Source organism: Coregonus clupeaformis, chromosome 36, assembly GCF_020615455.1.
Source record: "Coregonus clupeaformis isolate EN_2021a chromosome 36, ASM2061545v1, whole genome shotgun sequence".
In the NCBI taxonomy this organism is placed as follows: domain Eukaryota; kingdom Metazoa; phylum Chordata; class Actinopteri; order Salmoniformes; family Salmonidae; genus Coregonus; species Coregonus clupeaformis.
The window spans coordinates 10,693,763-10,717,752 of NC_059227.1; the positions used below are offsets into that span (position 1 = coordinate 10,693,763).

At 44.9% G+C, this 23,990-nt stretch overlaps 1 protein-coding gene across 5 annotated transcripts; it reads left to right on the top strand.

Annotated features, from left to right (window-relative positions):
* Positions 1-551: 551 nt before the first annotated feature.
* LOC121552115 (centrosomal protein of 170 kDa protein B) lies at positions 552-23,409 on the top strand. Of its 5 annotated transcripts, none has more exons than XM_041864848.2 (20): positions 552-946; positions 3,230-3,367; positions 7,958-8,047; positions 9,432-9,510; positions 9,647-9,705; positions 9,865-9,982; positions 11,253-11,369; positions 11,533-12,036; positions 12,161-13,464; positions 13,822-14,010; positions 14,208-14,349; positions 14,441-16,219; positions 19,421-19,679; positions 19,828-19,999; positions 20,273-20,311; positions 20,933-21,070; positions 21,317-21,405; positions 21,545-21,638; positions 21,740-21,791; positions 21,993-23,409. In XM_041864848.2, the coding sequence occupies exons 2-20, from the start codon at positions 3,263-3,265 to the stop codon at positions 22,247-22,249; spliced, it is 5,586 nt and encodes a 1,861-aa protein (XP_041720782.2). In that variant the 5' UTR covers positions 552-946; positions 3,230-3,262; the 3' UTR covers positions 22,250-23,409. The 5 variants fall into 5 exon arrangements, with proteins under 5 accessions (XP_041720782.2, XP_041720783.2, XP_041720784.2 ...); XM_041864849.2 differs by having other exon boundaries at positions 14,226-14,349; XM_041864850.2 differs by lacking the exon at positions 20,273-20,311.
* Positions 23,410-23,990: the final 581 nt, after the last annotated feature.

Consider the following 23,990-nt stretch of genomic DNA (forward strand, 5'->3'; position numbering starts at 1 on the left):
GTCTATTATTGTATTTAGTCAATGGTGAAGGTTGCATTATATGCAGTTATTCCTGATCAAGATAGGCCTATCTTGGATAAAGTAAAATCATAAAATGATCACAAAATAAGAACACACATGAAAGGTTAAGCATTCGATTTTTTTGGGCACATAATGGGCAAATTAAGCATCTAAATCATCCATGACATGATAGTTTTACAGGAGGCTGATTTGAATTCATTATTATTTATAATTGACCATTAACAGAAATTACACCAATTTCAATAGCCTCCTATAGGCTACTATGTAATCAAGGGCGTGGATTTACAGGCTTTCCAAAAGGGCGTGGTATAGACATATAATTTAGTCTACCTGGCCTACCTGACAGTCTGGATGGGATGAGAAGGCATAGTCAATATCCGTAATAATAACACACTTTTGCAACATTTGAATTCATATCAGCAGTTCCAAATTCGCTGTTAGCCTACACAACAAAATTGTTTTATTATAATGAAAACAAAAGACGTGACGTCATCACATAACGGTGCCCAATGCCCCTCACGTGAATGATTTTTAAACCACATTTTCAATATCCAAAAATATTTCAACAGGGATCTGTAAACAAATCTTCGTTAGACAACGCTTGTTCATATTTATTTGGGATAGACGTCGCTTTATAATCCTGCATTCGGCCTACATTAGAGCAGGTGCACCACCAGATAACTGAGCATCTAATATTCGTCGCTTGTCCTGCAGAGCGTTTGGAGGCGGCGCGCTGGTTAGACAGAAATGCCATAACAGCAGCATCGATATCACCACCCGAAGTGCATGTTATTCACCTGGACCCGCGTAACTACATCGATTTTAAGCCAAATTTGACCACAGACAGAATCGTCAAGGGATTGCGCCAAGGCTGGTGATATCGTTTGTTGCTTTTTGGTGGGGAGCAGCATCTGGAATATTGTAGGTAGGTGCTATGACTGTGCGATGATTTCAATATTAGAAAATGACATTAGTTTATCATGCCACTGGCCTAGGCCTATCTTATTTGGTGTGGTCGACGGCGATATTTTGGGTTAAAACGATAAAGATCTAGCTTGTCCGTGATTCACAGAATGGGGCAGTAGCCTGCTACAGCATATTGACGCTAAACACGCCCTTTTAATGTTAGCTACATTAATTGTAGCATTCTGCCCATCGCATTTCCGACAGTTACATCCTCTGCCTATAGCTATTAGGCTATTGCGCCCTATCAATTGTATACATTGTATCGTAGTAGGCCTATGCGAAATAGCAATAGGGCTGGGCTGGGCATATAAGCAGACATAATTATCATCATCATCCAGTCGGTTTGACTTCTCAAGCATTCGGCACCAGCTGCGCTGTCTGATCGGGTTATTTAACAAATTAAAGGCATTGGATTGAACTATTGGAGAAACGGGTCATGTCGCCTCAAGGACACATTTAGTCTGAGCTTGAATGTAACTGGGATTTCAATTATCCTATACCGGTACATGTTTCATAGAGGGCCTGCAGACATTCTGTAGGCTATCACGTGCATCTTATTGGCTTCTGACACCGGCCTGCAATGGAGTGTGGAAATTGATGCGATGCATTCTTAGTATGAATAATACGTGTGGTTATGAATCATTAAGATTAGCTTCAGAAATATGTTTCTATTTGAGATAAGCCTAACATTTGCTTTCTTATAGTCAGTATGTTGCTAAGACCTATTATGTAGTAATAATATCACCATAGGCCTACGTTGTTATTTTGTATGGGCAGCTCTGGTTTTGGGTGTCTTTAGGGCCTACTTAGCAGCAATATCACTTTCTCTGGTGTTCACTGTAACACAGAGCTATTGTAGTGAGGATTCTAGTTAGGGACAAACTATTGAGCACGAGAAACCTCTATGAAAAGTGATATTACACAAAACCATGGTTTTAAGAAATAAACGCACAGTGCTGTAGGGCTAAGACAGAGAAAAAAACAATTACATCTACTTTATAGCTGCTATAAAGACCTCTCCATCTACCCCTCTCCATTTATTTCTAATGTGAGCATTATTGCCTTCGTTTTGGTATCAGAGCAACACCACATTTGTCCATTGCAGGACACAGGCCCTCTTAAGCTTAAACCTCCCTGTTGAAAGATAAGCATTCAGATTACAGATAAAAGGCCTCAGATGCTGTTTGCTGCTATTAAAGCCCCCCTTCATTTCACAGTGTTATAAGGCTGTGCTATATCACTATTGCCGTGCTAGCAGTATCCCCCTGTGCTTAACACCCCTGATCTAATACACGTGATTCAGCATCCTGATGAGCAGCAAATGAGTAGAATCAGGTGTGTTAGAGCAGGGCTGGAACAAAAGCCTGAACAGCCAGTAGCTCTCCAGGAGAGAGCTGGCCGTCCCTGGTCTAGGGTGTGGTTCCAGTGTTTTAGTTTCCACATGTAGCATCTTGGGCCCTCTGTTTCACATCCCTTGCCACCAGTCCCAAAGCTTGCGGTGTCATAGCAGAGCTGACTTCTACCCAGAGGGCTATGGGCTTACCTACATCACTGCCCTAGCTACAGTACCATTCCCTGTTGGTGACAAACAGTAGTTACTGATCATTCTCACGGAACGCTTCATTAGTGTCATTTGAAAATAGGCTCTGTCTCGTTTCCACCTAAGCATGAGTCTGCCTTTGATTTTTCACTGATACCACCATCCTTTCTCATGTCATTTCCTGTGAATCAGCATCCTGCACGCCATGTTGGAAATGCAGTATGATTAAGCATGTTGGAAATGCAGTATGAGTGGTCCCATGAGTGAAATCAAATAACAGGTCAATCAATTCATGTCCTGCTCCCTCAAGGTAATCCATAGCTAGGCCTACAGTGAGATGATGGATGTACAATGGATAGTGACAGCATTGAAATCAGCAGTTGATAGTTTGTTGGTTGAGTTGATGAATAGGTTACAGTTCTCTGAAGTTCTCTAGCCATCATTTAACTCTATTTGCTGATGTGTCTATAAGACTTGACAGTGTGCGGCACTTTGTGTGTTACCACAACACTGGAACAGTGGAGAGATCTGTGCACTGGATGCATTTTATGATGGCAAAGAAATTGTAACATATGTTAAGGGACAATTGGTCAGTATGATCGAGCATGATTATGATGATGGCCTCCTCCCTGAATGTATACCATACTGTACATTGCACATGCCCTACCCAGACATACTGTATGCGTCTCCTGTGTGTCCCAGGATGCAAAGGGGTTTCCCGGGGGGCCTGTGAAGATGAGCGTGACATCATGGTTCCTGGTCAGCAGCTCTGGCACCCGCCACCGGCTTCCACGGGAGATGATCTTCGTGGGCCGGGAGGACTGTGAGCTGATGCTGCAAGTAGGTGATGTGACCCTGGCCCTGACCTGACGACCTCCTTTAAAGGCTTCATTTTTATGTTACTCTCTAATCAAATGCATCATTTTATCCTCAGGCGCAGATAACTAGAGATAGCAAGCGTTTCTACAGTGCAGTAGCATAGACCAGTGTTTTTTCAACCCATTCGGAGGAACCCTCAGGGGGTGCCCAATTTAGTTGTATCCCATCTGATTCAACTAATCAAGGGCTCAGTGGTTAGTTGATTAGTTCAATCAGGTGTGTTAGTGCTGGGCTAAGACAAAAATGGGCACCTCCTGAGAATCCTTCCAGAAACACTGGCTGACTATTTGTGTTATGGTAAAGGCTGTTTTTAGAACAATCTGATTGGCTACCATACAGTAGGAAGGGGCGGCATCAAGGGGAAATGGACATCAAACATCACAGAAATCACTGAAGAAAGCAGACGCCTCTCAACAAAGGTCTCTTATGTTGGTATGTTTAATGAGATGGTATATGTCGATAAGGTTGTCATCCGGTTAGGGGTAGCACTCTGTCTGTCGGCTGGAGATCACTACCTTATTGATGTGTGGGTAGAACAACAACAACTGTCATTTTACATACAGATATTTATAGCCACATTGATGTCCCATTTCAATGCGTAGTTCAGACGACTGTAACGTTACTCTGAAAAAGACGACTGGACTTTGAAATAGCCAATGACAAAAGCGTCTATCTACTATTTGTGTCAGGCTTTTGCCAGTCAAAGCCTCAGCCCTTGATATTACAAAAAGCAACGCCTAGATGTCAATACAAAAGATACACTCTGATTTGCTACTAGATGAAGACATCAGTTATCAACAAAAGTCTGCAGTGAAAAAGAGGCCATTTAGAGCACTGGGAGTTGTCAACCTTGACATGATCCAAAATGCGCCCAGTTTTTTTATATACAGTATATAGTTCCTTGCAGTTGCCATGGCGCCAGCTCGGAGATCCTGATGATTCAGAACTGTCTGCCTCACAGTGTCTTCCGATGTGGCCGTCCGTTGCCAATAGTAACAGCTGAGATGGACTTTTCCCTCACACGGCGAATGGCGGGCCTATTGCCATCCCGGAACAATATTGTGTTATAGGACTAATGCTTTCTCACCCGCTCCTTCTATCTAAACCTAATTGTTAGTATACCTGCACTTTAAAGTCAGTCTCCTCATCCTCCCGAAGCCCTCTGAAGGGGAGAAAGGCCTTCTCTTCCCTGTGTTGTGTGTAATTTACACTCCCTCCATATTGTTGGCCACAGATAACAAGCCTTTGTCCTTCTTTCCTACCTGCTTAGCCACAGCAGTGTCTGTGATTCAGCACTATTTATCACCCCCTTTTTTGTTTAGCGGTGAAAGCTACCTCATACATCTGGCAACAATGACGGTATTGTGTAGCTCAAAACACTATTTTGAATATATGACACACTGGTGCAGCTACACCATTTTATTGAACTGGATTATTTGTCATGATGTTATAATTTATTGAAAGCAGATACAATGCTTGTACAAAAATACTGTTTTGAGAGTAGACTGCCATTGTGGCCTTTTTAGTGCCATTACTGCCATAGAGTATTTTGTTCAGTGGTATGGAGCCCCCAGCTGAGGTGGTTCATGACTGAGTTGGACTACTACCCTTTGTCTATTGTATCAGGTTTCAGTATCACTAAGTCTTTCATCATTATGTGTTTAACGGTGATTTTTGCACTGAACTAGCCCAGCAACTTGGCTAGTCAAGGATCATATCACCTCTACCTTACCTGCCACTCTAGACCCACTTCAATTTGCTTACTGCCCCAATAGATCCACAGACGATGCAATCACCATCACACTGCACACTGCCCTATCCCATCTGGACAAGAGGAATACCTATGTAAGAATGCTGTTCATTGACTATAGCTCAGCATTCAACACATAGTACCCTCCAAACTCATCATTAAGCTCGAGGCCCTGGGTCTGAACCCCGCCCTGTGCAACTGGGTCCTGGACTTCCTGACGGGCCGCCCCCAGGTGGTGAATGTAGGAAACAACACCTCCACTTCACTGATCCTCAACACTGTGGCCCCACAGGGTACGTGCTCAGCCCCCTCCTGTACTCCCTGTTCACCCATGACTGCGTGGCCACGCACGCTTCCAACTCAATCATCAAGTTTGCAGATGACACAACAGTAGTAGGCTTGATTACCAACAATGACGAGACAGCCTACAGGGAGGAGATGAGGGCTCTGGGAGTGTGGTGCCAGGAAAATAACCTCTCACTCAACGTCAACAAAACAAAGGAGATGATCGTGGACTTCAGGAAACAGCAGAGGGTGCACCCCCCATCCACATCGACGGGACCGCAGTGGAGAAGGTGGAAAGCTTCAAGTTCCACGTCGTACACATTACTGACAAACTGAAATGGTCCACCCACACAGACAGTGTGGTGAAGAAGGCGCAATAGCTCCTCTTCAACCTCAGGAGGCTGAAGAAATTTGGCCTGTCAACTAAAACCCTCACAAACTTTTACAGATGCACAATTGAGAGCATCCTGTCGGGCTGTATCAACTGCACCGCCCGCAATCGCAGGGCTCTCCAGAGGGTGGTGCGGTCTGCCCAACGCATCACCGGGGGCAAACTACCAGCCCTCCAGGACACCTACAGCACCTGATGTCACAGGAAGGCCAAAAGGATAATCAAGGACAACAACCACCCGAGCCACTGCCTGTTCACCCCGCTATCATCCAGAAGACGAGGTCAGTACTGGTGCATCAAAGCTGGGACCGAGCGACTGGAATAACCGCTTCTATCTCAAGGCCATCAGACTGTTAAATAGCCTTCACTAGCACATTAGAGGCTGCTGCCTATATACATAGATTAGAAATCACTGGCCTCTTTAATAAATGGAACACTAGTCACTTTAATAATGTTTACATATCTTGCATTACTCATCTCATATGTATATACTATTCTACTGTATCTTAGTCTATGCCGCTCTGACATTGCTCGTCCATGTATTTATTTATATATTCTTAATTCCATTGCTTTACTTAGATTTGTGTGTATTGGGTATATATTGTGAAATTGTTAGATATTACTTGTTAAATATTACTGCACTGTCAGAGCTAGAAACACAAGCATTTCGCTACACCCGCAATAACATCTATTAAACACGTGTATGTGACCAATAACATTTGATTTGCTTCAGGTCACTGTCTGAAGCACTCTGGATACTTGTTTGGATGATGGCTCCTGTCCCATTTCACTTCCTGGATATAAACCCATTGGAACATTTCAATCTTTCTTCTGCTATCTAGCCTTATCGCCTGTCATAGTAGGGAAATCCTTTTCAACTGACATGGCCAACTTTTTAGTATCTGTACTGTTTTGTGGGTGGGAAATGTATTGAGAAATGGATAGACGAACACTGCTCTTTAGTAGTGACCATCAAGGTGAAGCTTGCCATTGCGTTAGTGTACTCTGCACAGCCATGTTCAAGGCATTTGTATTAGGCACAGTAGTGAGTAGGAGGATGTGAATGTAAAGTACATTTTGCTCATCATTCATACAATTCACCAAATACAACTAGATACTATTAATTATCAAGTGAGTCATCCTCCAGTTCACTTGCCTTTTATAGAGGCCTGTTGGACATGCATCGCTCAGATTCTTGAGACAAAGACATGCTTTTAGATAGTACGGTATGTTTGCATTATTAATCTTTAAATGGTGATATGGTTGTGAGAGTATTCTAACTCTTGCATAGTCACGTCCCACAAGAAAATAACACGTGTGGTAAAATGGGTGCCACGTGGCTTAGTTTGAGGCGTCTTATGGTGAATTGTATTGAATTTAGCTAGTGAAGTCTTTCCCTCACGTGTAGTTGAGCAAGAGGAGTTAGGCTACATGTCTTCTTGGCATGAGTTTGTACTTTTGGTTCTGTTCCATTGGTTCCCATAGGGACTGAATCAAGTATTTGACATATGCGCCTGTAACCATAAACTTCCTAGCGTGAGGGTATAGAGTATCATACATAGTATTGACATGTTGCTTACTTCATATGAGTAATGGAGATATTGCAAAGTATTGAAAATAGTATTGCAAATTGCATCACTGCAGAATGTACATTATAGGAATTACAGTCACTGTCCGGCATGTGTAGTAATGGTACTTCTTAAGGTACAGATTTAGGATCTTAATTTGAGCCAGTTCGCTACAACAGGACTATAATTCTGCAGCAAGAGGAAATGTGGATTATAATTCATGGACATTTTTATAGGGATTGATACATTTTTTTGTAAGGGAAATTGAAGTCAGAAATTTCAAATGCAGGACATTTCTCCTGCAACAGGGTGATCAAATTAAGATCCTACATCTGTAGTATCAAATTATCTAAAAAGAGATTATAATATAATATAATATGCCATTTAGCAGATGCTTTTATCCAAAGCGACTTACAGTCATGCGTGCATACATTTTTTTTTTGTGTATGGGTGGTCCCGGGGATCGAACCCACTACCTTAGCGTAATTGTAGGGCACAGTTGAAGTAAGTAAACCTGCTCTGCAAGTAACCATCCATGGTTCTCTTTTCTTTTCTAGTCTCGAAGTGTGGACAAGCAGCATGCCGTCATCAACTACAACCCTGCTACCGATGAGCACCTGGTCAAAGACCTAGGCAGCCTCAATGGAGTGAGTACCCAGGGGAGGGAGGGGTAGAGAGGAAGGTACAAGCTAAAATACTTTCAATAGAAAGTTAAACTGTGTTTGGTACAAGGACTCCCCTTACTACACACAGAGACAGAAAGAGATAAAAAGGCCCTAGATGTTTCAGTATTCTATTAAGTAGTTCTAAGCCTAGCATAGTAGATAACCAGCTTAAGCAAGCACGTAATGGCACTTATCTCTTTTACATGGGTGTGTTAATGCTAGCTAAAAGAAGCAGGGAATTATGAGTAGGCTACTGTGCAGTGACAATGTAAATGCTGTGTCTTTACTTGCTATAATTAAGCAAAAATGCTTGAGGGGGTGTGGTATATTGGCCATTATAAACTGGGTCGTTCGAGCCCTGAATGCTGATTGGCTGAAAGCCGTGGTACAGTATATCAGACCATATACCACGTGTATGACCCCAATTCTTTTTTTACTGTTTTAATTAAATTGGTAACCAGTCTTGGTTTGTGGTATATGGCCAATATAACACGGCTAATGGCTGTATCCAGGCACTCCGCGTTGTGTCAGGCTTCAGAACAGCCCTTAGCCGTGGTATATTGGACATATACCACACCCCTTCGTGCCTTATTGCTTAAATATACCACGGCTAAGGGCTGTTCTTAGGCACAACACCTTACTGCTATTATAAACTGGTTACCAGCATAAATATACGTATTTTTGCGTCATACCCATGGTATATTGTCTGATAATCACATGGCTGAAATGGTGTTTCAGCCAATCAGCATCCAGGACCCAAACTACCCAGTTCATAATGACATATACAACATGACAACTGTGGCCCAAAAGTGCTGCTGAGTCCATTTTACTGAATAGTCAAGGAACTATTTTCCTTTTAAATTGTAAAGGCCTCCAGATAGTGCTGTGAGATGGGAAATCGTTGGGTCGGAGCGGGAGACTAGCTGTTAAATATTTAACAGAACTGTTTGTTGTGCTGCTGATGCAGACTTCCCTCAGTAGTAGGCGGGCAACATGGAAACATTCCAAGTAGCTTTCACTAGACTAGATCGATCATGTCAAATCAGCACTGCGCTACCATTAGGCTAAGGACTTGTATCTAAGGGCCTTTATCTCTGCATCGTTACATCTCTAGCAAACATCTCCTGTTTGCATCTGGGTTGTTTTGTCTTCATTTGTGGTCCAGTGGGCAGTGCCACTAGTTTACCCTGGCCTTAACCATACAGTTACTCTTCTGTACCGGACTGAAATACCACTGAAATTCTTGTGTTGAAGGTGGATGAGTGGTGCACAGTGTCTATCCCAGGACCTCATGGAGACTCATGTTACATGTCATCCTTCAATAACTCCTGTTTACAGTAACCAACCATGTTGTGTTCCCCTCTAGACCTTTGTGAATGACCTGAGGATCCCAGATCAGACCTACATCACCCTAAAGCTGTCTGATGTCATTCGCTTCGGATATGATATCCTTTTTCTCACTCATGTCATAAATGCATAATTCTTGTGCCATATATGCATAATATATGAATATCGGCTTTGGAATTTGATTGAAATGCTTGTCTGTGATGTGGTTGGCTATTGCCTTAACCTAGTATTTACATTCCCATGTGTACATCCTGGAGAAGAGCCAACACAAGGTCCCAGAGGAGGCACTCAAGGTCAGCTTTCTATGCTAATAGATTATATTAAACACTACACCCTAACCTGGACTAGCTTTTCAGACAGTTCTGGTTTACCATCGCTTCATTTAGCTAGATCTTTCTTGGGCAACTTGAGTGTGTTCTTTTTGTGAGTTGTTGCACCTCCTGCTGTTCCAGCATGAGAAGTACACCAGCCAGCTGCAGATGGGTCTGAAAGCCTCAGAAGGGAAGAGGGCTGAGCACCTGGATGACAAGTCCAAGCTAGAGAAGACAGACAGGAAATCTCTGTCTCAAGGTAAGCGTTAGCGAAGGCTTCAAACCTGTTTAAATGCTCTTCCACCATATATTCCCACAGTAGTTTTTTTTTTCTCTCATCAAACAAAGCTCATTGGTAAGGGGTCTACACGTAGTGCTCATATTGATAGACCTGTTTGGATAACTACATTATTTGGTATAAGCTTTGAGCTCATGACAACTCAGGGAATTGGGACATCATGGTTGCTCTCTCTTCATTTATTTCACTGCTTAATCCTTAAAATTGTGTCAATCTAATGAACATAATACAAAAATCCCCATCGAAATCAGTCAGTTTAAGCTAGAGATATCTGTTTTTTGGCTGCGTCCCAATCCACTGCATCCGCCTATGTTGCCCTTCCGCATCTGAGGTGGAGGGACATGGTGTATTTATTTAATGATACAAACACAGCTGTTTAACTTGGCTGAATATCCTAGATCATTCTGATTTTATCAACTGTGACTCACTAATACCTGGAATGGTATGGTGTGTTAGGATGATGAGGATTTGAACTTTGCTCTGCTCCTCTAAAGAAAAAGCAAACGTCCATGTCCCTTGACCGTGATGTCAGCATCAGCTCATCCTATTTCCGTCAGAACATGTTCCCCCTCCCCCTCTTTTCATCCCTCCATCCCGCTCTCTGCCTCCCTCACCCTCTTCGGCGGCTGCATGTGGTCACATCCAGTCTCCATGGTGACGGCGACCGCACCCGTAGTCACAGTTCAGCTCAGCACCGATGGCCAGCTTGATTTTAGCTCTGTGTAATTCACACTGGCATCCCCCCCTGTCAAGTGCTCTGCCAGAGGGTTCATGTAATCCTTACGCCATAAACAGGTCATGATCAACTATCTATCGACTAAAGGTGCTGATGCAAAAGCTTTTATAGGCTGCTTGTGTTGTGACCTCTCTGGCTGATGAGTCCCTTGCCCTGTGAGGCTTTGATGATATAAGTATAAGCTAGTGGAAAACAACTGAATCCACACTCAAATCAACACAGAGTTATTCTCCTCAACACTGCAACCTTTGCAGTAAAAACCTTGAAAGAACGCTGCCTCAAGATCCACTGGATGTGTTGGACACATTGGATGAAATACTATGTCATAAATAACAAGCTTTATGTATGTCTGATTTGATGTATTCTAGTGGGGTAGAGACAAACCTTTAAACTCCCAGTGGACCAATAGTAGATGATGACTGCTGCAAAGAAATGACTCCTCTCTCCTTTGGCTCTCTGTGTGTGTGTGCGCGTGGGTGCATGGTGCGTGTTCAGAGACTCCAACCTCCCGGCCCACTCCATTGTATGGCCAGCCCTCGTGGTGGGGGGAGGAGGATGCGGCCAGCAAAGGACAGCAGAGTGAGGGACTCAGGCCAGAGGAGGGTCACCCAGGTCAGTGAATCCTCGATTCATACTATTTTCATTTTATTACATTTCATGTTAAAATGTTTGCATTTCCTTTTTAAAGAATATAAATAAACAAAAAATGGTTTGTGCTTGTCTTTTAATTTGCTTGTGTAGCCTAATTGGTGCTTTGACACCTATCCATTTGCAGAGATTCCAAAAGAAGGTTCAGCGTTAGATTCAGAGGTGAATGGCTCCCTGTTAGAGTACAGGGACGCTCAGGGCAAGTCCATCTTCCCCTATCATCGGGAGCCCAGCTACTTTGAGATCCCTACCAAGGATTTCCAGCTGCATCCCAAGTCCCCGGGGGCAGAGCTCCATGAGATCCCCACCAAGGACACGGACACGCCCCTTGCCCCTCCCCACCCCACCTCGCCCACTCCCCCCGTGGTGCAGAGCCACGCCTCCTTCACCATAGAGTTTGATGACTGCACCCCAGGCAAGATCAAGATCAAGGACCACGTGACCAAGTTCTCCTCGCGCCAGAGGAAACAGCAGCAGCAGGCCACCACGCCCACTGAGGTGATGTCAGCCGAGTGCAAGGTGGCAGATTGGTTGGTGCACAGTGATGTCAGAATGATGAGGAGGCGTCCCACGTGTGAGGATGTTTACAGTGTCAAGAGTGACCAGGCCGTCAACATCAAGAGCCTCAAAGGTAAGAGAGTGGTACTTTCAAATAGAAACGTTCATAGAAATCTATAAGGTCTTGGGAGGTATGGGAAGGGGCTGTTTATGTGTTTTCTGTCCCTCATTTGTGGTTTGAATTTATCTGTTTCTAGGACACCACCATGACGATGGGACCCAGAGTGATTCTGAGGACCCGGTTTTAGGGAAAGGGAAGCGAAGCAAGTCACACCACCGGATCCAGTCGCAACATTCAATCCAGTCTGCGCTTTCCCAGTCAGAGCTGTCAGAACTGTCACAACAGACTGTGCTGTCATACCAATTAGTCCAGTCACACCAGACACAGCAGACAGTCCAGTCGCACCATTCGATTCAGTCCAACCAGTCAGTGCCGTCACACCAGTCAGTCCAGCCACACCAGACAGACCAGTCAGTTCCGTCGCAGCAGTCAGTTCCGTCACAAAGGTTACTCCAGCCTCAGTTTTCTCCGCCCAAACTGACCGCAGTCTCTCCTGTGGCCCCCGAGAGGCCCCTGTCTGAAAGCCCTCCTGAGGCTCGCTCCCCCACCATGGGCCCCTCTAAGCCCGACCCCCAGGAGCCCCTCAGCCAGCAAGCATTCATCATAGAGTTCTTTGACGACAACCCCCGCAAAAAACGCTCACAGTCCTTCACAGCCAACCCCGCCCATGCAGATTCTTACTCCGCCCTCAAGTCCAAGCTTGAGCGGCGGAAGGGCGGGGAGAGGCCAAACTCCATGCACGGACACATCCCCCCCACCCAGCAGGTGACTGTTCCTCTGAGGGGCCAGGGCCACGGCGGGCCCCAGAGGTCTAGCACCCTGAAGAGGGAGAAGACAGAGGAGCCCCTGAGTGGAGGCAGTGCCTCCTCTTCCTCTGCCTCCGGTTCTGGGCCTTCCTCTCGCGCCTCCTCTGGCATCACCATCAAGCCCTTTGGCAGTGTGGGGAAGAAGTCCAAGATGGCCAAGGAGTTTACAGCAGAGTTCCTGATGATGAAGGATGCAGGCCATAGAGCCTTGTCCCCCACCAGAGATAAGACGTCTCCTCCCATGTCCGCTCCCCCGGTGATGATGATGTCACCCTCTCACACCCGCATTCCGTCTCCCTTAGTCCCCCCTTCATCTGTTTCCTATCCCTCCACCCCCTTGCAACCCTCTGCACCGCATTCCTACTCTCCAACTCCTGCCCCTCATTCCCCAGTCCTAGCCCTCTCCCACCCCCCCTCCCACAGCCCTGTCCAGACTGCCTCCCCAGTCTGCTCAGCCGTCCCCTCCATGCCCCCTCTAATGCCCCTGGGTCTGGGGGTGTGTGGGGTGGACCCTAAAGCCTCCAGGGTGGTGAGGAACGAGGAAGAGGACAGTCTGAGTGATGCCGGCACATACACCATCGAAACAGAGTCCCAGGACAAAGAGGTGGAGGAGGCACGCAACATGATCGACCAGGTGAGAAGGTAGCAGCCAGAGGTTCACCTTACTCATTCTCCATTTTTAAAGTCTGCCAACACCATGACTTCTTAGGGGGGATGGTGGACCTTTTCACATGCTGCGTGTAATTATTGTACTGTATCTTTTCAACTGTTTGGATTCTGACGTTAAATGCTACGATTCTTACAAGTGGTATAGTTCTAGAATAAACAATATAATACCTTAATAAGAATACCTTGAGGGACGCATGCTTAGAACTTCCTCCCCCTACCCAGTACACCCTTCCACCCCTTCCTTCCTTCTTCCCCTTGCAAAGTCCCATTGTCCCTTCTCTTCTCCTACCTACCTCATGCATGCTCTGTCCCTCCCTGACAGGTGTTTGGTGTCCTCGACTCACCAGAGTACAGTGATGCCGGAGTGTATAGACCCATCATTAATGATGGCAAGGACGAGCTGGCAATGCTCCGGCCTAGCGACGGTAGCACTGTGGATCAAATGAAAGCAGTGTCTATGCATGGCTTTAACCCAGCTGCTCTCAGTGGGGCCCCCTCAGGCCCCTTCCAGGTAACCTCACCATCCTACGCTACGGGAGAAATAAGGGACCTAAAACGTTTGCATGTTCCACCTCAAACCTATGCATGGTTATCATTTGTCCTTCCTTGATACTCCCTTTGGCTTCTACAGTGCCTCTTTAAAATGTAAGGATTGTTCTTGGAAGGAGATTATAATTATGTTTATCCTCTGTATCTAACCCCTCATAGTTTCCTCCACTGTTTCAGGTGCCGTCTGCTAACACTGCAGCACAGGAGGAGGGGCCTAAGTGGGTTTCTCGCTGGGCTGGTCTGGCAGACAGCTATGCAGAACCAGGCTCTACTCCACCTCAAGGGGAATTTGCAGAGGGAGGTGAGTCATCTGCACCCACTGACCGCTCTGCTCAGAACTTATGTGAGCAAACTGAAAAAAGCCTGAATTAAAATATGTTTCTCTTTCCTAGATTTGCGATTGATGAGTCGGTTGATGCCTAGCCACAGCGTGGATAACTCTGAGTCAGATGGGAGCCAGAGTTGTAGGATCAGGAGACTGCTTCCCCAGGTTCCCCCTGGAGACAGAGAGAAGCCAGAAAGCCCCACCCCCAGCATCCTGATCCGCCACGAACCCCCCTACCCAGGCCCAGAAACCCCCCTGGAGAGGAGTAATGGTACGCCCCGGCATCAGGACACCACCCAGAGGCTGTGTGTCCAGGACGATGTAGACCCAGACAGCCTGAGTGATGCCAGCCGCTCTGACGATGGCTCTGTACTGGAGAGGACCAGGAAGAGCCAGGGGAGGAAGAGTGGCGCTACCTCGCCCGGGGACACTGGACCTCACTATAGGGGTCAAGATAAGCTGTCTCCGACTCAGTCTACCAAGTCCACCTCCTTTTACATTGGTTCTGAGGAATGTAGCTTAAGCAAGCCGGACCTGGCCCGAAGCCCTTTTCTGTCTCAGGGGCTTGAGAGGGGGCGAGAAGCCCCTGCCAAAACCTCCCCCACCACCGTCCTCATTAGGCACCTGAGCAGCCATGAGCCCCGGAGGTCAGGCGTCAAGCCAAACAACTCCGCTCCAAACCTCCACTCCCAGCAGGACAAGGAGTCTAAAGACGCTCTAGGGACTTCCTCATTCGTCAGGCAGGAAAGCTTCACCAAGGAGCGACCCAGTGACGACGTCCAGATCAAGAGGCTCCCCCACATCTCCAGTCACCCCACCCTGAGGGACATGGAGCAGAGGAGTGAGACGGCCCAGGACCCACAGCCCTTCCTCAGGGAAACCGCAGACGCTGCTCTCTCCTCCCTGGAGGTCAAGTTACCCTCCTCAGGCTCCGGACACAGTTCTAAGAGAGGAGGCTCCTCCAGTCACGTGGATGACTCTCTGTCTGGGGAATCAGATGTGGATACAGCCAGCACCGTCAGTCTCGTCAGCAACAAGAACACCCCCGTCACCACAGGCCTCAAGAAGAGGACGGCCGCCAGGTCCTCCTCCAGTACGTCTGTCCAGGAGAAGGGCCACCGCCAGCCCACGGCCCGCGAGCGCCTGTCAGAAAAACGCCGCAGCCACGCAGCTGCCGGTGATAACTCCAGCAGCAAGGCCGAGCAGGCCAAGCGCTTCCAGATGCGGCGCAGCACGGGGAACCGCGGTTCACTGGACCTATTAGGGGACCAGCAGGGTTCTAGCCAGCACTGGCCTGACACGGCATCTGACCATGAGACCGGCTCCCGACCCGCCAGCTGCAATAAGAAGCTCATAGCTCCCCTACAGAAAGAGGACAATGGGAAGACCCCCAAGAGTGCAGCACAGCAGGCACTGATCCGCTCCAACAGCCTGTCAGCACCACGGCCCACCAGAGCATCCATGCTGCGCAGGGCACGCCTGGGAGAGAACTCTGACAATGATGGTACTGAGACTGACCGGGGATCCCAGAACTCAGACCACATCGGTGCTCCCTCCAAGGTGTCTGCTGATGGGAAGAAGCTCCTCTCCAGACTGGACATCTTGGCCATGCCCAGGAAGCGAGCAGGCTCCTTCACTACGCCTAGTGACAACGAGTCCTCCATCACCACCCCTACAACCCGGCCTGGCTTCTCCAACCGGAGTGCAGAATCAACTGGGCCAGTCAGGAAGACCTCAGTGGGTGAAGCAGGGGCCAAGCAGGGAGCCAAAAGAGGAGCCGGAGCTCCTGGGAAGCAGCCCCTCACCCGCACACGCTCCAGCGGGGCTAAATACTCCAGCACAACCAGTGAGTATTATTGAAGTCACCATTGAGTAACTTCTCAATCTGCATAGCCATGCTATTTGCTTGCACAAAGCAATGCAGAGAATTCATGTTTTTTTATCCTGAATTGTAATTTATGATTTAAAAGTCATACACTCATACAAAAAGAGGTGCTATCTAGAACCTAAAAGGGTTCTTCAGCTGTCCCCATAGGAGAACCATTTGAAGAACCCTTTTTGGTTCCAGGTAGAACCCTTTTTGGTTCCAGGTAGAACCCTTTTTGGTTCCAGGTAGAAACCTTTTGGGTTCCATGTAGAACCCTTTCCACAGAGGGTTCTACATGGAACCCAAAAGGGTTCTACCTGGATCCTAAAATGGTTCTACCTAGAACCAAAAAGGGTTATCCTATGGCCTTTTGGAACAATTTTTTCTACGAGTGTATACTGTATATCACATTTTAAGACTGACCGGAGATTGTCATGATACAAATGTATTATTTTTATGATACTGGGATGTTGTGTATGTGTTCTTAAGCGGTCACCATAAATGATAATTTTCAGGACCATAACTGCCTGCCTGCCACTGGCTCAATACAGACTTTCACTGCAACAGACACATTTTCACGTAACACTAATTAATTGTTATTCTTGATTTAAAAGTCATACAGTGCCGTGAAAAACTATTTTCCCCCATTCTAATTTTCTCTACTTTTGCATATTTTTTTTATACTGAATGTTCTTCAACCAAAACAACTACAGGAAGCATTTGGTTGCAGTCATTGTAGGCAGTTAAAGGTGGCACAACCAGTTATTGAGTGTAAGGGGGCAATTACTTTTTCATACAGGGGAATTGGGTGTTGCATAACTTTGTTAATTAAATAAATAAAATAAGTATACATTTTTTTTGTTATTTGTTCACTCAGGTTCCCTTTATCTAATATTAGGTTTTGGTTGAAGATCTGCTAACATTCAGTATAAAAAAATATGCAAAAATAGAGAAAATCAGAAAGGGAGCAAATACTTTTTCACGGCACTGTATGTGATAAAATGTCTAGTTCTGGTGCACATAAAATCACGGGCCACAGAGTATTGAAACAGGGCATGACAATGAGTTGAAGTGACCTTTTCCACCCTTCATAGTGAATGTGACTCAGTCTCCCTTTTGAGATGCATGCTGGTAGGCTGTATTTTGGCTTGTCCTGTAGGAGCTCAGTGTAGTCGCTACGAAGCAGTGTGATGATGCTGCCTGCTGCCGTTTCCATAGAAACACAGCTCCTGGCCGGACGTCATCACATAGCTATTTGTCATTTTGACATTTATCCGAAATGTGATGTGCATGTACAGTGCCTTCAGAAAGTATTCATACCCGGTGACTTATTCCACATTTGTTGTGTTACAGCCTGAATTCAAAATAGATTAAATAAATAAAACATCTCACTCATCTAAACACAATACCCCATAATGACAAAGTGAAAACATGTTTTTAGAAAAAATTTCACATTCATTAAAATTGTGCAACATTTACCATTATTATTTTCAAAATACTTCAAGCTCTGTCAAATTGGTTGTTGATCATTGCTAGACAACCATTTTCAGGTCTTGCCATAGATTTTCAAGTTGATTTAAGTCAAAACTGTAACTCGGCCACTCAGGAACATTCACTGTCTTCTTGTTAAGCAACTCCAGTGTAGATTTGACCTGTTTTAGGTTATTGTCCTGCTGAAAGGTGAATTCATCTCCCCGTGTCTGGTGGAAAGCAAACTGAACCACGTTTTCCTCTAGGATTTTGTCTGTGCTTATCTCCATTCCGTTTATTTGTTGTCCTGAAAAACTCCCCAGTCCTTAATGATTACAAGCCATAACATGATGCAGCCACCACTATGCTTTTAAATATGGAGAGTGGTACTCAGTAATGTGTTGTATTGGATTTGCCCCAAACATAACACTTTGTATTCAGGACAAAAAGTGAATTGCTTTGCCACATATTTTGCAGTATTACTTTAGTGTCTTGTTGCAAACAGGATGCATGTTTTGGAATATTTTTATTCTGTACAGGCTTCCTTCTTTTCACTCTGTCAATTATGTTAGTATTGTGGAGTAACTACAATGTTGTTGATCCATCCTCAGTTTTCTATCACAACAATTCAACTCTGTAACTGTTTTAAAGTCACCATTGGCCTCATGGTGAAATCCCTGGGCGGTTTCCTTCTTCACCGGCAACTGAGTTAGGAAGGACGCCTGTATCTTTGTAGTGATTGGGTGTATTGATACACCATTCAAAGTGTAATTAATAACTTCACCAGGCTCAAAGGGATATTAAATGTCTGCTTTAAAAATAAATAAATAAATAAATACATCTACCAATGGGTGCCCTTTTTTGCCAGGCATTGGAAAACCTCCCTGGTCTTTATGGTTGAATCTTTGTTTGAAATTCACTGTTCGACTGAGGGACCTTACAGATAATTGTATGTGTGGGGTACAGAGATCAGGTAGTCATTCAAAAATCATGTTAAACAATATTATTGCACATAGAGTGAGTCCATGCAACGTATTATGTGACTTGTTATTAAGCACATTTTTACTGAACGTATTTAGGCTTGCCATAACAAAGGGGTTAAATACTTATTGACTCAAGACATTTCAGCTTTTCATTTTATTAATCTATAAAAAAAAATGAAAAAACAATTCCACTTTGACATTATGGGGTGTTGTGTGTAGCCAAGTGACCAACACATCTCAATTTAATCCATTTTATATTCAGGCTGTAACACAGCAAAATGTGGAAAAAGTCAAGGAAGGGGTGTGAATACTTCTGAAGGCACTGTAAATTAGTGACCCATATTATGCATAGATGGTGTATTACGTATCAGTATCTATTGTGGAGTAGTATTGGCAATCCCAAGGGTCTGGCAATGACTAATGTTGTTATTAATATTCATCAGGGTTCTCCCCAGGATTTTTTTATAAAGGTGGTGCTGCTGCTGAGTAAGGCTGGGGGGAGGCCCGATTTCTGCGGAAACTTTTTTTTTAATGTATTTATTTTTGTAAACTTTTTTTGCCTTTGAGCAAGGCACTTAACCTTAATTTGCTCCAGGGGCGCCGCACTTCATGGCTGACCCTTTAACACAACACATTTCACTGCACCTATACAATCTTTTTTTTTTTTATGTATGCTGTAACTGCATGAGATATGGATCAAATGAACAACTGTGCTGTTATCTGGTAGGTTCCCGTCGAAGGCAGAAGGGTTCAGACTACACCTCCACATCTGAGGAGGAATATGAGGCCAGCTCTGGAACCCCCAAACACAAACGCTCCTCCCACACGTCTGCTGCCACACAGACTCCCCGGGCCCAGAAGGAGAAGGCTGCAGCAGCAGCAGTCGCCCGGTCCAAGTCCGGCTCACTGGAGACTGAGGAGGACGAGGTCCAGAATGAGGATGACCACTACCAGAACTGGACCACACACAGTGCCGAGATAGCAAAGTAGGGTGGCATAATGGCACTAACTATGGCGTCACTGTGTATCACCTGGCTGAAACCACTTATTGAGTCTTATGATTGGCAGCTGTAGAACATGCATTCTGTACGTATGTATTTTTTATGTGGTCGTGACTTGTTTGTGTCTTCCCAGGCTCAGTCAGGACTTGGCCAAGGACCTTGCCATCCTGGCCCGTGAGATTCATGATGTGGCGGGGGATGGGGACTCCCAGAGTTCCTCTGGAATGGGCACCAACCCCTCACCCAGCTCTGCACCCAACACACCCGGGCCCGCCTCCACCATCCCCATCTCTAGCCGGGAAGAGGTGTGCCCGCCCACTACCCATAATACACTTCAAACATGCCCCCCTGACCTGCACCTCACGCTATGTACAGTTATTTCCATCCCTTTGTAATGTTCTAATGCATAATAAACTGCACTGCAGCCTATGGGAATTTCCTTCCCTCTATAAGTTATTTTAGACATGTGCCACTAAATATCTTACATCAAAATGATGTACAGGCTCATTGACATGTGCAAAGGATCCATTCAATTTTTTTAGATTATCATGAGCATGTCTCTGTTCTCTACTGTACAGAGGCCATGTACATGTTTGCGAGTGGTCCTCCCATCACAGGTGCATACCTCAGATACATCCGTCTGTCTCTCTCTGTCTCTCTGTCTGTCCTGCAACGGTTTATATTTTTGCCCTTCACCTCCCACACTCTTCAGGCTATCATCACTCTTCAGGCTATCATCACTCTTCAGGCTATCATCACTAATCCAAACACTTGTATGCTGCTGGATTGTCATGCTACAGATTCTGATTTATATCATACTGGGATGTTGTATGTGTTCTTAATGAGCGTTTATGGTGACAGCTTTTCAGGACCATAACTGCCTGCCTGCCTGTCACTGGCTCACTACAGACTTTCACTGTCACTGCAACAGATACCTTTTCATGTTCCACTAATGTCGCTTTTTTTTCCCGGGCTTGTATCCCAGCAAAACTAAAATTCACTGCTCACAGTTCAACTGCTCTCACCACCGCATGTTGCCTTTGAGCATGTAATCACAAAGCACTAGTCACACTGGTCGATTTTTCTCTAGTACAATATAACAAAGATATTGTAACTTTTTTTATTCTCACTGTGCCCTTGAAGTACAGTAGAAGGCCTTGAGGCACTGTCTCAGTAGTCATGGTCATGTCAGTTGTTCAGAACGTGCGGACCATGCACTGATTCTATTCTCTTTCCAGCTGGTCCAACATATCCCTGAGGCCAGCTTAAACTACCAGAAGGTTCTACTATCGCCAGGTTCTGCTGCTGTCATGGACATGGATCCTAACATGAATGACCAAGACCCAAGCTCTAAGCCACGGTGGAACCGTGAAGAGGTCACTTACCTGTCACACTTGTTTCTCCTCCATTTTAGAATAGTACTTTCACTAACTATCAATGATTTGGAAACCTAGGTATATCACAATTATAACAAAGCTGGCTCACGCAGAAACAAACTGGCACTCAGGCTACACAAAATGAGCTGTTGCAGTTAGTTTTGGTCTTCTGGGAATTAGACTAAAGTATATTAATGCATGTGAAACTACTTTGGGTGTTTGACATCCACCATTTTCTCCCTCTAGGTGATTTTGGACAATTTGATGTTGAACCCTGTTTCTCAGCTCTCTCAGGCCATTCGGGAGAATACAGAACAGCTGGCTGAGAAAATGAAGTAAGGGAACTTGATGTACCTTGGCTCCTACCTTGTGTTATTTTAACATAATTGTATGTAATGGAAAAGAGCTAGTCAGTGATTTCCTCTCTGCTTGGCTCTGTTAGATTATACAGTCCTTTGTTTTTTTTTCTGTCAGGGTTTTATTCCACAACAAGACTGAGGCCTGGGAGGAGATTGAAGCGAAGATCAATGCTGAAAACGAAGTCCCTATCCTCAAAACATCAAATAAGGTACAGCATTGGTAGCCAGTCACATCTTACATTGGTAGCCATTTTGGTGTAAAACTGAGGACATTATATGGGAAAATGTAATCGTTTTAATTCTGTCACAGGAAATCTCTTCTATCCTGAACGAGCTGAGAAGAGTACAGAAACAACTAGAAAGTAAGAGTTACACATGGGTTATTCTTTGTTGTTAAAATATATATATATTCCTAAAATGTACTGGGAGTGCAATGTAGAATTGCTTTTCCTGAACGGCTTCATGTCTGCATGACCTATTCAGGACATCTAAATAAAGCTGAAAGCATATGATCCAGTAGGCCTATGGAATCTAATAGAACACGGAATGTTCCTTTGTTGTAGTGATCAACAGCATTGTGGAACCCGGTGGAGCTGGCAGTGGGAACCCTAAGGTGGCAGCGGTGGCTGCTGCTGCTTCAGGAGGACAGGCCACCAAGTCCCCCTCGCGGCAGAAGAAATCCCCCAGTAAGCCCGCTGGGCCTGGGGACAGACAGCGTGGTGCGGGCCCTTCAACCAGCCCCACCACTTCCAAACCCAATCCCAACGAAAGCACCAAGAGGACCACTCGAAGCCCCAAAGGGGCAAACTTTATGGCCTGATCAGTGTTCCCAGGCTTCTGTAGCATCTCCTGGTGGTGACTGCCTCCCTTCACCACACTGTCATTTTTTATGTAAAACTATCATGATACAGTATACTGTATGCGTTGTGACTGGTAAAGGTGTACTGTAAGTAACTTGAGTACTGCTGTTTAGAATTGCTTCTTCCACATTGTACAAGCTCAACTTTAAGTAGGCAAAGCTGAGTAAAATAAGTTGTAGCTTGTCGCTTTAATAAGTGGATTGTGTACAAAAGAATGTCCATATGCCTTGTCTACTTGTTCTGTACAATGTGTAGTAGCCCAGTACTGTAGGTTTGGCCAGATGCCCAAGATAAGACAGGCTACATCCTTGCACCTTCTTTGTTACCATAGTGATAATCCTGATGAAAACACTCCTAGGTGTCCATGAGAACATGTGATGGGCTACTTCAATGACATGCCAAAACAGAGCAGCATTAGAGAGGGTGTTAGTAGTGTTCTGTGCTTGTCTTGTAAAATATGATTCATTGAATATTCCTGAACGACTGGGATATTTTACTGCTTGGCAAATAGCTACTGAATGAACTGACTGACCACCACTCTCCCTTTTTTCTCAAGTTGATTTGTTCTATATGAATGCTGTGCGTACAGAATGTTAGAAAAGTGTGTCATACAATGTTTGGGATCCCAAATAAATGCAGTATACACTATACAGCATCATAAAGAGGGGGAAAAGCATACTTGGCATAACATTTTCATATGCTGCCTTTTTTAATTAATGAATTTGTTAATTTAGGTCAATCGACTGAGGTATTATTTAAGTCCTACATTTTGTAATTCTGTACCAAGCTTTGGCTGACACTATCAATGATAAAGCGTCATGGTTGTGATTTCATGTTATTGGCAGTGGCACTATATTTCTGTCAGGGTAGTTGATAGTATGATACTGATGTAGCTTCTTGTTCTGGTGTGTCTGAATGAGAGAATGTTTGAGGATTTGAAGGGATGAATGAACCTATGTGCTTCAAATTAGTAAATTGGCCCAAAATTGACTGTATTGTAGTGCACTAGCTCTGTAAAGGTAGAATGGAGCAGTTCCTTATTGTCCACTGTAGCTCAGTTGGTAGAGCATGGAGCTTGCAACGCCAGGGTTGTGGGTTCGTTTCCCAAGGGGGGCCAATATGAAAAATGTATGCACTCACTAACTGTAAGTCGCTCTGGATAAGAGCGTCTGCTAAATGACTAAAATGTAAAAAATGTAATGTGTGTGTGCACTAAGAATGCCTGTGAGTTATGTAGCTGTTGTGGGCTGAGCCAATGTTACAGTTTATTCCCTCCGTCTGCAAAGGCAGCTGGGATGTGTGGGATTGTGTGTGATGAATCCTGTATAGATGTAAGTTAAAGAATAAGAACGGACAAAAAAACAATTTTATGCATGTGTAACATAATTATGTAGTTTAGTTGGGTGAGAGTTCAGGCTAGTTCACCAAATGTGCACTTTTTCATTTTGAGATACACCTCATAACCCATGGGTGGAACTGAAAATAAAGCAGTATGTTTAATTAAGCAGTAAATACAATGACTTGTGGCTGAAATTGAGGTTTTAATAGGCTGTTTTAGAGTATCACTTATCAGTTTGATTTCTGTCAAGTACTTAATCCTACAACAGATCATATCTATGCTAAATGTAAAGCTTTTTTTTTTTTCAGTCATCAATGGTGCCATGGTGTTCACTGACCCTAAAGCTATTGAGAATGTATGGA

Excerpts from the sequence above, each read along its gene's own strand:
- LOC121552115 (XM_041864848.2), top strand. The coding sequence starts at position 3,263 with ATGAGCGTGACATCATGGTTCCTGGTCAGCAGCTCTGGCACCCGCCAC. Across the intron at positions 16,220-19,420 it reads TAAATACTCCAGCACAACCA|GTTCCCGTCGAAGGCAGAAG; the intron begins GTGAGTATTATT and ends GTTATCTGGTAG. Across the intron at positions 21,406-21,544 it reads CAGCTGGCTGAGAAAATGAA|GGTTTTATTCCACAACAAGA; the intron begins GTAAGGGAACTT and ends TTTTTCTGTCAG.